Consider the following 15,272-nt stretch of genomic DNA (forward strand, 5'->3'; position numbering starts at 1 on the left):
ATTGTGGTGGTGGTTTCATAAGTGTACACATATGTCAAATTTTATCAAATTGTATACTTTAAATATGTTCAGTTTACTATATGTCAGTTATATCTTAATAAAGTTGTAAAAAAAATGGACAAAGATTTGAATAAACTTCAAAGAAAATATATGTCTGGCCAATAAACATATGAGAAAATTTTCAACCTCATTAGTCATCAGGAAAGTACAAGTTAAATCTCAGTGAGATACCATGAGAATGACAAAAAAAAGAAAAAAGAAAAAAGACCAGGAATACTAAGTATTGGTGAACTTGTGGCACAACTGGAACTCTCATACATTGCTTGTGGAAATACAAAATGGTACAGCTTCTTTGGACAATAGTTAACCGATTCTTATAAAGTTAAACATATATGTAATTAGCAATAAATATTTCTAAGAATTTACCCAAGATAAATTATGTTTACAGAAAGATTTGTATTCTAACATTTATAACAGCTTTATTTATAAGAGCTGAGAACTGAAAACAACTTAAACCTCCATCAGTAGATGAATGGATAAAGAAATTTTGGTATATCTCTATAATGGTATACTACTCGGTAATAACAAGGAGTGAACTATTGATATACTGATATGAATCTTTAAAATGTTATGTTGAGTGAAAGCTGCCAGAAACAAAAATAGTTTGTATATGATTCCTTTTATATGAAGTACCAAAAAAGCCCAAACTAACTAATGGTGACAGAAAACAAATCAGTGGTTGTCTGAACCTGGGGCTGGAGGCAGGAATTTACTGCAAAGGGGCATGAACCAACTGTTTTTTTTAATATAGTTGACGTATAGTATTATGTTAGTTTCGGGTGTATTACATAGTGATTTGACATTTGCATAGTTTATGAAATGATATGTCTAGTGACAGACTGTCCCCATACAAAGTTATTACAATAGTATTGATCATATTCCTTATGCTTTATATTACATCCCCATGGCTTATTTATTTTATAACTGGAGGTTTGTACCTCTTGATCCCTTTCACCCTTTTCACCCCCACCCCTCAACCCACTTCCCTCTGGCAACCATATGTTTGTTCTCTGTATCTGTGAGTCTTTGTTTGTTTATCTGTTTGTTTTTTAGATTCCACATATAAATGAGGTCATATGATACTTACCTTTCTCTATCTGACTTATTTCACTTAGTATAATACCCTCTAGATGTATCCATGTTATCACAAATGGCAAGATGTCATTTTTTATGGCCGAGTAATATTTCGTTGTATATATAATACCACTTCTTCATTCATTCATTCATCTATCAGTGGACACTTAGGTTGCTTTCATAACTTGGCTATTGTAAGGAATGCTGCAGTGAACATTGGTGTGCATATGTCTTTTCAAATTAGTGGGGTTTTTTTTAACATCTTTATTGGAATATAATTGCTTTACAATGGTGTGTTAGTTGCTGCTGTATAACAAAGTGAATCAGCTATATGTATACATATATCCCCATATCTCCTCCCTCTTGCGTCTCCCTCCCACCCTCCCTATCCCACCCCTCTAGGTGGACACAAAGCACGGAGCTGATCTCCCTGTGCTATGCGACTGCTATCTATTTTACATTTGGTAGTGTATATATGTCCATGCCACTCTCTCACTTTGTCCCAGCTTACCCTTCCGCCTCCCCGTGTCCTGAAGTCCATTCTCTACGTCTGCATCTTTATTCCTGTCCTGCGCCTACGTTCTTCAGAACCTTTTTTTTTTTTTTTTTCATATTCTATATGTATGTGTTAGCATTCGGTATTTGTTTTTCTCTTTCTGACTTACTTCACTCTGTATGACAGTCTCTAGGTCCATCCACCTCACTACAAATAACTCAATTTCGTTTCTTTTTATGGCTGAGTAATATTCCATTGTATATATGTGCCACATCTTCTTTATCCATTCATCTGTCGATGGATACTTAGGTTGCTTCCATGTCCTGGCTATTGTAAATAGAGCTGCAGTGAACATTGTGGTACATGACTCTTCTTGAATTATGGTTTTCTCAGGGTATATGCCCAGTAGTGGGATTGCTGGGTTGTATGGTAGTTCTATTTTTAGTTTTTTAAGGAACCTCCATACTGTTCTCCATAGTGGCTGTATCGATTTACATTCCCACCGAGAGTGCAAGAGGGTTCCCTTTTCTCCACACCCTCTCCAGCATTTATTGTTTGTAGATTTTTTGATGATGGCCATTCTGACTGGTGTGAGGTGATACATCATTACAGTTTTGATTTGCATTTCTCTAATGATTAGTGATGTTGAGCATCCTTTCATGTGTTTGTTGGCACAAATTAGTGTTTTTATTTTCTTTGGGTAAATACACAGAAATGAAATTGCTGGATTATATGGCAGTTCTATTTTCAATTTTTTGAGGAACCTCCATACTGGTTTTCATAAGGGCTGCACCAATTTACAATTCCATCAGCAGTGCACAAGGATTCTCTTTTCTTCACATCCTCACCAACACCTGCTATTTGTTGTCTTTTTGATGATAGCCATTCTGACAGTTGTGAGGTGGTATCTCATTGCAGTTTGATTTGCATTTCTCTGATGATTAGTGATGTTGAGCCTCTTTTCATGTGTCTGTTGGCCATCTGTATGTCTTTTTTGGAAAAAATGTCTATTCAGGTCCTCTGTACATTTTTTAAATTGGATGTTTTTTCTATGTTGAGTTGTATGAGTTCTTTGTATATTTTGGGTATTAAACCCCTTATCAGATATATCACTTGCAAATATGTTCTTTCATTCAGTAGGCTGCCTTTTCATTTTGTTGATGGTTTCCTTTACTGTGCAAAAGCTTTTTAGTTTGATGTCATCCCATTTGTTTATTTTTGCTTTTGTTTCCCTTGCCTGAGGAGACATATCCAAAAAAAATCAATATTAATATTATGTTAAGACCGATGTCAATATATACACTACCATGTGTAAAATAGATAGCTAGTGGAACCTGCTGTATAGCACAGGGAGCTCAGCTCGGTGCTCTGTGGTGACCTAGATGAGTGGGATGGGGGGGTGGGAGGGAAGTCCAAGAGGGAGGAGATATATATATATATACATATAGCTGATTCACTTTGTTGTACAGCAGAAACTTACACAACATTGTAAACCAACTATACCCCAATTAAAAAAAAGAGACTGAGGTCAAATAGCTGACCGCCTGTGTTTTCTTCAGGGAGTTTTATGGTTTCAGGTATTACATTTAAGTCTTTAATCCGTTTTGAGTTTAATTTTATATGTGGTGTGATTAAGTAGTCCAGTTTCATTCTTTCGTGTTTAGCTGTCCAGTTCTCCCAACACCATTTATTGAAAAGGCTGTCTTTTCCCCATTGTATATTCTTGCCTCCTTTGTTGTAGATTAATTGATCATATAAGCATGGGTTTATTTCTGGGCTCTCTGTTCCATTGATCTGTGTATCTGTTTTTGTACCAGTACCATATTGTTTTGATTATTGTAGCTTTGTAGTATAGTTTTAAGTCAGGGCGCATGATACCTCCAGCTTTGTTCTTCTTTCTCAAGATTGCTTTGGCTATCCAGGGTCTTTGTGTTTCTGTACAAATACTAGAATTATTTGTTCTAGTTCTGTGAAAAATGAATGTTTTTTGTTTTGTTCTGTTTTTGATAAGGATTGCATTGAATCTCTAGATTGTTCTGGGTAGTATGGTTATTTTAACAATATTAATTCTTCCAGTCCGTGAGCATGGGATATCTTTACATTTGTTTGTCATCTTCAGTTTCTTTCATCAATGTCTTTTTTTTTTTTTTTTTTTTGGCCACACCGTGCTGCATGTGGGATCTTAGTTGCCTGATCAGGGATCGAACCCACGCCCCCTGCACTGGAAACGCAGAGTCTTAACCACTAGACTGCCAGGGAATTCCTATCAATGTCTTTTTTTTAATCCTCATAATATTTATTTATGTATTTATGTATTTATTTATTATTGAGGTATAGTTGATGTACAGTATTGTATAAGTTTCAGGTGATTCACAATTTTTAAAGGTTATACTCCATTTATAGTTATTATAAAATATTGGCTATATTCCCTGTGTTGTACAATATATCCTTGTAGCTTATTTATTTTATACATAGAATACATAGAATTTTGAACCTCTTTATCCCCTACCCCTATCTTGCTCCTCCCCCATTCCCTCTCCCCACTGGTAACCACTAGTTTGTTCTCTATATCTATGAGACTTTATTTTTTGTTATATTCACTAGTTTGTTTTATTTTTTAGATTCCACATAAACGTATAAGTGATATCATACAATATTTGCCTTTCTCTGTCTGACTTATTTCACTTAGCATAATACCCTCCAAGTCTATCCATGTTATTGCAGATGGCAAAATTTCATTCTTTTTTATGGCTGAGTAGTAGTCCATTGTATATATATACCGCATCTTCTTTATCTGTTCACCTGTTGATGGACACTTAGGTTGCTTCCATGTCTTGGCCATTGCAAATAATGCTGCATTGAACATTTCGAATTTGTTTTTGTTTTTATGGATATATACCTAGGAGTGGAATTGCTGGGTATGGAAGTTCTATTTTTAGTTCTTTGAGAAACCTCCATACTGTTTTATACAGTGGTGGCCCCAGTTTACCTTCCCACCAACAGTGTACGAGGGCTCCCTTTTCTCTTTCATCAATGTCTTACAGTTTTCAGAGTATAAGTCTTTTACTTCTTTGTTTAGATTTATTCCTAGGTATTACGTTATTTTTGATGCACTTGTAAATGAGATTGTTTCCTTAATTTATCTTTCTGATAGATCATTATGAGTGTATAGAAATGCACCAGATTTCTCTGTATTAATTTTACATCCTGTAACTTTATTGAATTCATTTATTAGTTCTAATAGTTTTTTGGTAGCGTCTTTAGGATTTTCTATGTATAGTGTCATATCATCTGCAAACAGTGACAGTTTTACTTCTTCTTCTCCAGTTTGGATTCCTTTGATTTCCTTTTGTTGTCAGATTGCTGTGGCTAGGACTTCCAATGCTATGTTGAATAAAAGTAGCGTGAGTGGGCACCCTTGTCTTTTGTTGAGTATGATGTTGGCTGTGGGTTTGTTATATATGGCCTTTATTATGTTGAGGTATGTTCTGTCTATAGCCAGTTTTAGAGAGTTTTTATCATATATGGATGTTGAATTTTTGTCAGAAGCTTTTTCTGCATCTATTGAGATGATCATATGATTTTTATTCTTCAGTTTGTTAATGTGGTATATCACATTGATTGATTTGTGGATATTGAATCATCTTTGCATTGCTGAGATAAATCCCACTTGCTCATGGTGTATGATCCTTTTCATGTAATGTTGAATTTGGTACACTAGTATTTTGTTGAGAATTTTTGCATCTATGTTCATCAGTGATATTGGTCTGTAATTTTATTTTTTTGTGTGGTGGCTTTGTCTGTTTTTGATATCAGGGTGACACTGGCCTTGTAGAATGAGTTCAAAAGTGTTCCTTTCTCTTCAATTTTTGGGAATATTTTGAGAAGGATACGTGTTACTTCTTCTTTAAATGTTTTGTAGAATTCACCTGTGAAGCTGTCTGGTCCTGGACTTTTGTTCATTGGGAGTTTTTTTAATGACTGATTTAATAATTTCATTACTGGAAATTAGTCTGTGGCATGAACCAATTTTTGTGGCTGATAGAAATGTTCTTTCTCTTGATTGTGGTTACATGGGTGTATACACTTGTCAAAACTCATTGACCTATACACTTTAAATGTGTGCAGTTTATTTTGTGTATTACACTTCAATTAGTTGATTTTAAAAAATCCATACAACCGCCCTGTTTAACCACTCATCATTTCTCATTTGGATGAATGCAGTAACCTCCTAAGGGGTATTCCTGCTGTTGTCTTACTTCTTCAAACCCATACACTGTGCAGCAACCTGAATGATTCATTTAAAACAAAAACCTGACCTACCTTGTCACTTTCCTGTATATAACTCTTTAATTGTCATCATCATCTGGCTTCTTAAAGTAGCATCTAATGTCTTCTTTAGTCTGACCCCTCACTGTCTTTCCAGCTCATCTTCTATTACTCCCTGCCTCTCACTTTGCTTATGACTCTCATTTCCCAACACTAGCCATGTTAATCTCATTTCTTGTGCTTATACTCATCTCTCCCCTCAGCCTCTCCCCTAGTTTACCCTTTAAAATGCATCTCAGGACTCTCCACCTCCAGAAGGTCTTTATTTATTTATTTAAACCATCCTTCTTCACATGCTTCCTCTCTCCAAGAAAGAGAAGTACTCTGAAGTTTCTTTGGTTCAGTCGTAGTTCTTATAGGTATATTTACCATTTTGGCTTATTATGTTTCTAGTCCTTTCTTCCCCACTAGATTATGTACTTGTTGAGCACAGTGATTATGTTTTAATTATATTTTGGATCCACAGGCCTGTTTTATAATAGGTGCTTAATACATATTTGTAGAAAGATTGAATATAAATATTAAGTGAGAAAAGAAGGTAAAAGTATACATAGTGTAATTATTACTACTTTGTTTTAAGCAAAACTCTTCGCATAGAAAAAAAATACTGGGAAGATTTATATCAACATTTTAACACCATTTTGGGTGGTAAGATTAGTTTCTTTAATATTTTTGACAGTTTTGCATTTTTCAAAAAAAAAAAATTTAACATGCAGTTATTTCATGAGACATGACCTAAAAAACTGGCTGTATAACTTTTGCCTATTCAAATGAATTTTTGCATTTCTCTAGGTCCACAACACAGATACAATTTCTAATCCCTTAACCACAGATCTGACTGCGAAGATTCCTGGTTGGTCAAATGTATCAGTTCAACCTGAGGCATCAGAGGACCCGGGTGCTACTCCTAGCATTCAGCAAGTAAAAATCCCTGGGAAAATCTCAATTGCTACCCCTCTGCCAGTGGCTCCTTCCTACAGTTATGCCACCCCTACCCCCCAGGCCTCTTTCCAGAGCACCTCAGCACCATACCCAGGTGAGGCCCTTTTCTTCTGTCCTTGGAGATAGGATGGGGAAATAGAGATTTTGATCAAAGTGTTCCCTTTTCGTGGAAAGAAAGGAGGGAGGCATGACTTTTAAATACTGTAGGTTAAAAAAATAATAATCCTGTTAATGTCCCTGTAATCATAGGACTTGGTCTCTCAATCCTTTTTTCAATAAGCTCCAGCCTATGGGTATTTTGAGGCTCTTTCCAGAGCCAAATTCCACTGTGCCTAGATTCAATTAAGTAATGTTCAAGGAGCCAAGCAAGCAGAGGCCACTGGGAAGAAAGAGTCGGATCTGTATAACTGTTTGCCTTCTGAATGGGTGATTGTGGGTCAGATATTTCTGTCTGTGATTTCGATAGCATCTTTAGTTTTATTTTTTAAATATTTATTTATTTATTTATTTAGGCCGTGCCATGCGGCTTATGGGATCTTAATTCCTTGACCAGGGATCAAACTGGGGCCACAGCAATGAAAGCACCGAGTCCTAACCACTGGACTGCCAGGGAATTCTGCATCTTTATTTTTAAAGCAACTCATAGGAAGGAGATTTATACAGAGTGTTGCCTTAACAACAAGTCTGCTTCATAAGTTCCGTTCTAAGGCATTAGGAGGAAATGCTTAATCAAGGGAACTAAGTTGATCTTTATCCCCTGAAAAAGTCAACAGGGTGAAGCAAAGCCAGTGAAAACGAATTTTTGCCAATTTTTAATTTCCTAAGGTTTCCTTCAGTGGTAATATAACATAAAATTTTAGTGTTTCAATCCTGAGGCACTAAAGTAATTTTTGTATTCAGGCAGAATGGTTGTAATTTTTGGTGTAACTGTGAAAGTTTTGGGCTGCGCTGTATTTTTTTTTTTTTTTAATAAGTTTATTTATTTATTTTTGGCTGCGTTGGGTCTTTGTTGCTGCATGCGGGCTTTCCCTAGTTGCGGTGAGTGGGGGCTACTCTTCGTTGTGGTGCGCAGGCTTCTCATTGCGGTGGCTTCTCGTTGCAGAGCACAGGCTCTAGGCATGCAGGCTTCAGTAGTTGTGGCATGCAGGCTCAGTTGTTGTGGCTCGCGGGCTCTAGCGCTCAGGCTCAGTAGTTGTGGCGCACGGGCTTGGTTGCTCCGCAGCATGTGGGATCTTCCCGGACCAGGGCTCAAACCCGTGTCCCCTGCATTGGCAGGCGGATTCTTAACCACTGCGCCACCAGGGAAGGCCTGCGCTGTATTTTTGACCATTATACTTTCTCTAAGTATAGTGGTTTCTTTCTTTCTTTCTTTTCTTTTTTCTTTTTTTTGAAAGTTACTGCAGCAATTCTTATTCCACCTCCTGGAGTGTCTAAATGCTGAAGCTTCCATAATGGATGGTTTCATTTCTCCCCAAGTGCAGTGTTCCCAAGCAGAGAGATAAATCTCAAATTTCATATTTGTCTAGGAAACCCTTTTCACCTTCCAGTCTTGGAATATGGGTGAACCAGCCAGTTGTTTGCTTTAAGCTCTCTAGTTCCTAGGTCTCATACCAAGTGAACAGTTATTGTTAGAGAAATAAGATTTATATAATCGGTGGTTCTCAACTTCCTGTAAACATTTTTCGTTGTTACAACCGTGGAGGAGGGGTGCTACTGACATCTAGTGGGTAGAGACTAGGGATACTACTAAACATCTTACAGTGCACAGGACAATCTCCCCCCATCCCAACCCCAACACACACAAAGAATTGGTCCAAAATGTCGTGGTCCAGAGAATTGGTCCAAAGAATTGGTCGTGCCATAGTTGAGAAACTTTGACATGTATGGAATAGCTGGTGAAAAGCAGAAATGTAGTATCTAGCTATTAGCTGATATGGATGTTCCAAAAATGCTAAAGTAGTTCAGGAAGTAGATCAGTTCGAACTGAAATGGTCTGGGAAGATTTTTTGGAGAGAAGCCTGGCTTTTAAGCTAGAAACAAAGTACTGTATTTATAATAAAGTAAGCACACACCCCAACTGAAGAAAAAAGCTTTAGCAAAGTCCCCAAGAGTAGACTTCTATGGAGCACAAGAGGGAAAATGAGTATAACTAGAGGCAGAATTGGGTGGAAGGGTGAGATGATGTGATCAGATGATGATGGATCTCTGATGCCAGGTTGGAAATTTGGACTGAAACATGGTGTGGGAGTGGGGGTCTTAAGTAGGAGAGTATCATGGTGGGTGAGTATTTTAGAAGAATTCATGGTGATGGGTGTTTTAGGGAGACAGAATGGATTAGAATGGGGAGAGCTAGCAGAGGGAAGACCAGTTAAGATTCTTGGAATTATCTAAGTCTATGGCTGTATCAATTGAAATGGAAAGAAAATTAAGGCTGGCCTTGCGGCCAACACTTGCCTTTTCCTCTAGGAACTTTATATATGTATTTTATTAGAAAGTTATGTATCAGCATAAAGATGATCCTTGAAACAGAGTTGAACTCTGTTTATTGAATTTTGTGGAAAGTACTATATAAAGAGGGCTTAGGGAAAGATCATAGTTAAAATACAGTGGAGAAAAACCCAGAGAGAAAGGAAGAAAGTGGAATAATATGGTGTCATGATAACCACGAGTTTTAAGATGGAGGCAGTCAGCAGTATTAGATACCACAGAGGTGAAGGATGAGGGTTGAGAAACAGCTATTAGATTTGCTAAGGAGCAGTTTGTTGATGACCTCTACGGATCCTTTTCGGTGGAAAAGTGGGGGCACAGTCACTTTTCAGGGGATTAGAGAGTGGGTAAATAATGAGGAAATGAAGGCAGTAGCTTAATATTGTTTATAGAAGAAATTTGGCCACAAAAGGAAGGAGAGAAATGAGATAGTCTGGATCTAATTTCTTATCTCTTGTGTATTTTCTTCGTTTCCAGTTATAAAGGAACTGGTGGTATCTGCTGGAAACAGTGTCCAGATTACCTTGCCTAAGAATGAAGTTCAGTTAAATGCATATGTTCTCCAAGAGCCAGATGCAGGTAAAACATCCACTTATATTTGTGTAATGTTTTAATTCATAATGGAATCTACATACATTTACTCTCTGTAAAAGTCTTAAGAGAATAAGATATAGCTTGAACATGCACAAATATTTATGTGATATGAGAGGCAATATAATGTTTGAGATCATGGGCTTTGATGTCAAGGCTGGGTTCAAATCTGAGCTCAGCCAAGTCATTAGCTGAATGATTTTGAGCAAATTATTTAACTTCTCTAAGTTTCCATTTCTTTCTCAGTAAAATGAGGATAATAATCCCTACTTCATAAGGTTACTTTAAGGGCAAAATGAAATGGTATATAACGTACCTATATACCTCAGTGCCTAGCACATAGCTGATGCTCATAAAATGTAGATTTTATCATGCCCATTTAAAACTGAGACTCAGGTTAACCTGTCTGTTTTGGCCAAACAACTAGTAAGTAGCAGATATAGAACTTGTAGAGAAGTTATTCAAGACTACTACTAATAGATTTGTCACGTAAAAAAAAAGACAAGCCCAATGTAATATACAATATTCAAATTTATAAAATATATAAATTAGGGGATGATTAATTTATTACTTAAGAAAACTTTTGTAATATGCGCATCCCTTTAACCTTTGAAGTACATGTTAATATAACAAAGTTTGACTTATAAACACGTATTCTGTTAAGATTATCTGTGACATGAAGTGAAGCATATGTTGATGGAAAATGATTGCATTGGCTTTGTGTTAACTCTCATTATAAGGTTAATCAAGTAGCTCATTGTAAGGCTAGTTAAGCAAAATGCCTTACTGTATTCAGGATGGGGTCCTTCCATTTTAGGTACACATGTTTCCAACACAATATCCCTACTTTCTGGGCCTAGTACCAAATAGTGTATTTATGCAAAAAGTACTTTTCCAGAACCTAAATGCCCTCTCTGTTCTTTATTTCTGCCCTCACATTGAGTTTTCCTTATCAGTTCATTCCACCTTCCTATAGAGAAACATATTCCTTTCCTCCTCTGGGGATAAGTTAAGGTGAATGGATTTGGTGGCCTTTGAAGATGCAGGTAAAGAAAGAACTGCTTTGAGCTGCAGTTGCTTCCACTCTTTTGTGAAAGATATCCTGGCTCTACTGTATTTTCTTTTCTAACCCCTATTTGCATATACATTTCTGTGAGTTGATATCACCTTGTATATCAGTATTCCAAAACACATCAGTTCAAAAACAGATTCTTGTAACTCTCCGCTCCCCAGTTTCTTCAGTCTTAATCAGATACATCAGATGGATGGTTTCAAACTTTGAAAGGTTGGGGACGATGAGGCAGGACCAGCTCTGCTTGTTCTTCATCCCTCTCATCTCCTATGGCAGCTCCTGCAGCACCTCTCAGGATCCCTCTAGGGTTCAGAGGCATGATTTGAAAACCACTGCCCTAAATCATTAAAACCAGCATTCTGTCTAACAGACTTACACTCAGTTGTTCCTACCCTTGGGCAAATTCCTGTCTGTAAGGCATAATTCGTCCCCTGAGCTTTTCTGTTCTAAGAGTATTGTCATTTGTTGAAATTTGTGTTGCTAGCCTTAGATGTTATAAAATTGTCAATTCCCAAGCTAGTGTGAGTCTGTTTTCTGTGTGGGAAAAAAAATTTCTAACTACAGTTCAAGAAATGTCATCTCTTAGCACCAGTCCTACTTCTACTTCTTCTTTCCTGCTCCTCACCTAACCTAACTTCTACGTATACATTTATGAGAGCTGCCTGGGGCTGACAACTGGCCAAAACAAAGCTAGTATTCTCTGGAGGAAGGAAGAGTAATAGATCTTGTATCTCAGGCTTATAAAGTAAAATCTAGTCTTAAGACTGTTTGGAATTAAGTTCTGTGCGTTAACTTTAACTTTTGAACTCATGAAGTAAGAAAAAGATGACCAGTTCTCTCTAAGCATTTGAGACTTCTTTTTTTTTCCCTTTTATTTTTCCCTTTTTGGGTAGTAAATTAAATGAAACCTTCCTACCGAATCCCACCCTTTCCTAGCCATAAATGCATCTTGTTCCAAAAAATATTTAAGACCACTTTAACTGGGGAGGGATTCCATTTAGATAACAGGATTCTATCCTCACCCTACCCAGTCATACAGTCTGAGCTACAAATGAGGACCATTTAATGCTTCATTTGATCTTAATTAATTTCAGTGGGGCCTGTTTTAAATGGGCCATCCCTTACCACCTTCCGCAGTGTGTTACTTAGCTCAGCAGGAATGAAGTGGCTCTTTTAACTCACCAGGGTGTGATGACCTCAGTGAGATGAGCATTGTTAGCACTCTTTAAAAAGGTATTTTTGAACCATGTTATTTAGAAGTCATTGCTGTTCTTTGTTGCAAAAGAAGTTTTGCAAGAAAATGGCCTTTATTCCCAGTGAGTTCATCCATAGTGGTTGGTAGGGCATGTATTTTCACTGGGATGCCATACCATGAGCAACCTGGTATTTTGGGGAGGATTGGCCCAAAGCAGCATGGGTATGGGGCAGGAATGAGCATTGCTGGGAGAGAGTGGAAGAAGCCCTAACTGTAGTTGAGTCAGCAGAATCCACCTTTTCTTTCAACAGAATGTTTGGTTTCCCTTTGGCTTTGGGGTGAAATCTTGAAAACTAAGGTCTTGTCAAGATTTAGAAAAATTTTGTTATTCGCAGGCTATGTGGTTGCCCTCTTTGTGTGTAGGTGTGTGTTTTCATGATTTTTGTAACTGCCCTTCTATAGGAGAAACCTACACCTACGACTGGCAACTGATTACTCATCCTAAAGACTACAGTGGAGAAATGGAAGGGAAACATTCCCAGATCCTCAAACTATCCAAGGTGAATTTGCCTCCTCTCATTTGCAGGGATGGGGTAGAGGTGTTGACCATTTTCTAACATGTATAATAGAGAATTTTCTGTCCACACTTAACTTAGGAACAGTCTTTCAGAAGCAAATCCTCCAGAAGTCTGGCTGGCTGACGTCCAGTATTTGTTAGTGTATGATTCTCAAATTTTCATTTATGGTGAGAATATTGTATAAGCATAGTGGTGATAGCTGAAAATACACACTAAACAGCTTTTAAGGGTAACATAAGGATTTCAGAATTTGGGAGATAAGCTAGGTTATTTGTGGCCACATGACTGTGTAAATTGGCTCAGTCTTTTTTTAGGATTCAGTGTAGTTATTAAGAGCCATAAAAATGTTCATATTCTTTGGCCAAGCAATTTCTTTTTCCTTCCTTCCTTCTTTCTTTCTTTCTTCCTTCCTCCCTTCCTTCCTTCCGTCCGTCCTTCCTTCCTTTCTTTCCTCTCTTTCTTTCAACAACTGTTCATTGTACACTAGTTATGTGGCAGGTATTGGGGATTTACTAGTGAATTAATCATAATATTAACATTTAAGGAAAATACAGTCTAGTAGGTGCTACTGACCAGAAGCAGGTAGTTATAACAGGAGTACACTAGGTCAGTGCATGGGGTATTGAAGCCCTGGGGAGTTAGAGTAGATTTCTTAGAGTTGGCCTAGTTGGGTCATGAAAGGTGACTGGCTTACTGGGTAAAGGGTGGAGTGGTAATACCCCAAGGAGAGGAAGCAATATGTCTACTGGGCCAAATAATAGAGAGAAATGTGGGAAGAAGGGAATTTTATGTGGTTCATCCTGACTGGACCCCATGGTATGAGAGGAACAATGGCACAAGTAAGTTGGAGAGATGCAGGTGCCAGATTGCACAGAGCCTTGTGTGTGCCAGAGTGAGGCCTTTGACTCTTATCCAGAGGGAATATGGTGCCTTTGAAAGGTTTTAAGCAGGAGAGTGACATGTTCAGATTTTCAGTTTAGAAGGATCACCCTGACTGCAGATTGGAGGAGATAAGACTCAAACTAGGGAGACCAGGGAGGAATCTATTGAAAAATGTAGGTGTGAGATGATAATAGTCTGAGTGAAAAAAAACTAAATAAATAAAATAAAACTTAAAAACCACCTATTGAGCTCTTACCATGTGCCAGAAACAGTGCTAATTATTTTATGCAGTTATTTCATTTAATCTTCCTAACAACCCCAAGATGTAAATATTAGTATTTGTTTTACAAATGACGAAACTAAAAATTAGAAAAACAAAGTGGTTTGGCCAAAGTGTGCAAAGCTATTAAATGGTAGATTTGAACTGGAACTTTCCATCTCTAAGCCCATGCTCTTAACAACTGTGCTACGATGAATGGTTAAAAACTAAGGTGATGACAGTGTGAATGGAGAGAAGTGGGTGGATTTGAGAAATATTATGGAGGTCAACTTGGTGATCAATTAATTGGGTGGAGGTGTTGAGGAAGAGAAGTCCAGGATAATTTTAGCCTTTTGGCTTAGACACCTCTTTGGATGTTGGTATATTTGTGGTGATATTCACTGAAATGAGGAACATAGAAAGAGGAGCAGGTTTGGAAGAGGTGTGCAGATAATTAATTCATGTTGGGACAGAGTGAGTTTGAGGTACCTGTGAAACATTTGAGTGGAGGGACCAATAAGTAGTTGCGGGTAAGGGGCTAGAGATCAGGATGCAAGTCCGGGCTGGAGAGATAAATTTGTACACCAGCGTCAAATAGTTGACAACTGAAGCCATGAATAGATGAAAACATCCAGAGAGTGTGTAGAGTGAAGTAATAAACGGATTGCAATTGGAATCCTGGGGAACACTGTCATTAAAGGTATGGAAGGAAGAGGAAATGGAAGAAAATGAGGAGTAGGCCTAGAAGTGAAAGCCAAGGAAGGAGAGCATTACAAGAAGAAGGAAGTGGTCAGAAATGCTCCATGCATTCAATTAGCATTTACCCAAAGGAGATAATTCAAAAGAAAGAAAAAAATCATTTTAGCTGAAAGATGTTCACCACAGCATTAGTTATAATAGTAAAATTTTGGAAACAACCCAAATATCCAACAATGTGAAATGCTTATGTGAATTATGGCACTTTTATTCATATACTCTTCTGCAGCCATTAAAATGACTATTTAAGGACTTCCCTGTTAGCGCAGTGGTTAAGAATCCGCCTGCCAATGCAGGAGACGTGGGTTCGAGCCCTGGTCCGGGAAGATCCCACATGCCACGGAGCAGCTAAGCCCGTGCACCACAACTACTGAGCCAGCGCTCTAGAGCCCGTGAGCCACAATTACTGAGCCTGTGTGCCACAACTGCTGAAGCCCGTGCGCCTAGAGCCCGTGCTCCGCAACAAGAGAAGCCACTACGATGAGAAGCCTGCTCACCGCAACGAAGAGTGTCCCCCGCTTGCCGCAACTACAGAAAGCCTGTGTGCAGCA

The 15,272-nt window shown here is 37.9% G+C and overlaps 1 protein-coding gene across 4 annotated transcripts in view; it reads left to right on the forward strand.

The window, feature by feature from the left end:
• The window catches only part of KIAA0319L (KIAA0319 like), a 105,914-nt gene that overhangs the window by 58,440 nt on the left and 32,202 nt on the right, over positions 1 to 15,272 (forward strand). For all 4 annotated transcript variants that reach the window (XM_061184501.1, XM_061184499.1, XM_061184500.1 and 1 more), the window contains exons 4-6: positions 6,752 to 6,995; positions 9,866 to 9,967; positions 12,709 to 12,806. In XM_061184501.1, the coding sequence (XP_061040484.1) occupies positions 6,752 to 6,995; positions 9,866 to 9,967; positions 12,709 to 12,806 (444 nt within the window). The remainder of the gene's footprint in view (positions 1 to 6,751; positions 6,996 to 9,865; positions 9,968 to 12,708; positions 12,807 to 15,272) is intronic.

Source organism: Eubalaena glacialis, chromosome 3, assembly GCF_028564815.1.
Source record: "Eubalaena glacialis isolate mEubGla1 chromosome 3, mEubGla1.1.hap2.+ XY, whole genome shotgun sequence".
Classification (NCBI taxonomy): Eukaryota; Metazoa; Chordata; class Mammalia; order Artiodactyla; family Balaenidae; genus Eubalaena; species Eubalaena glacialis.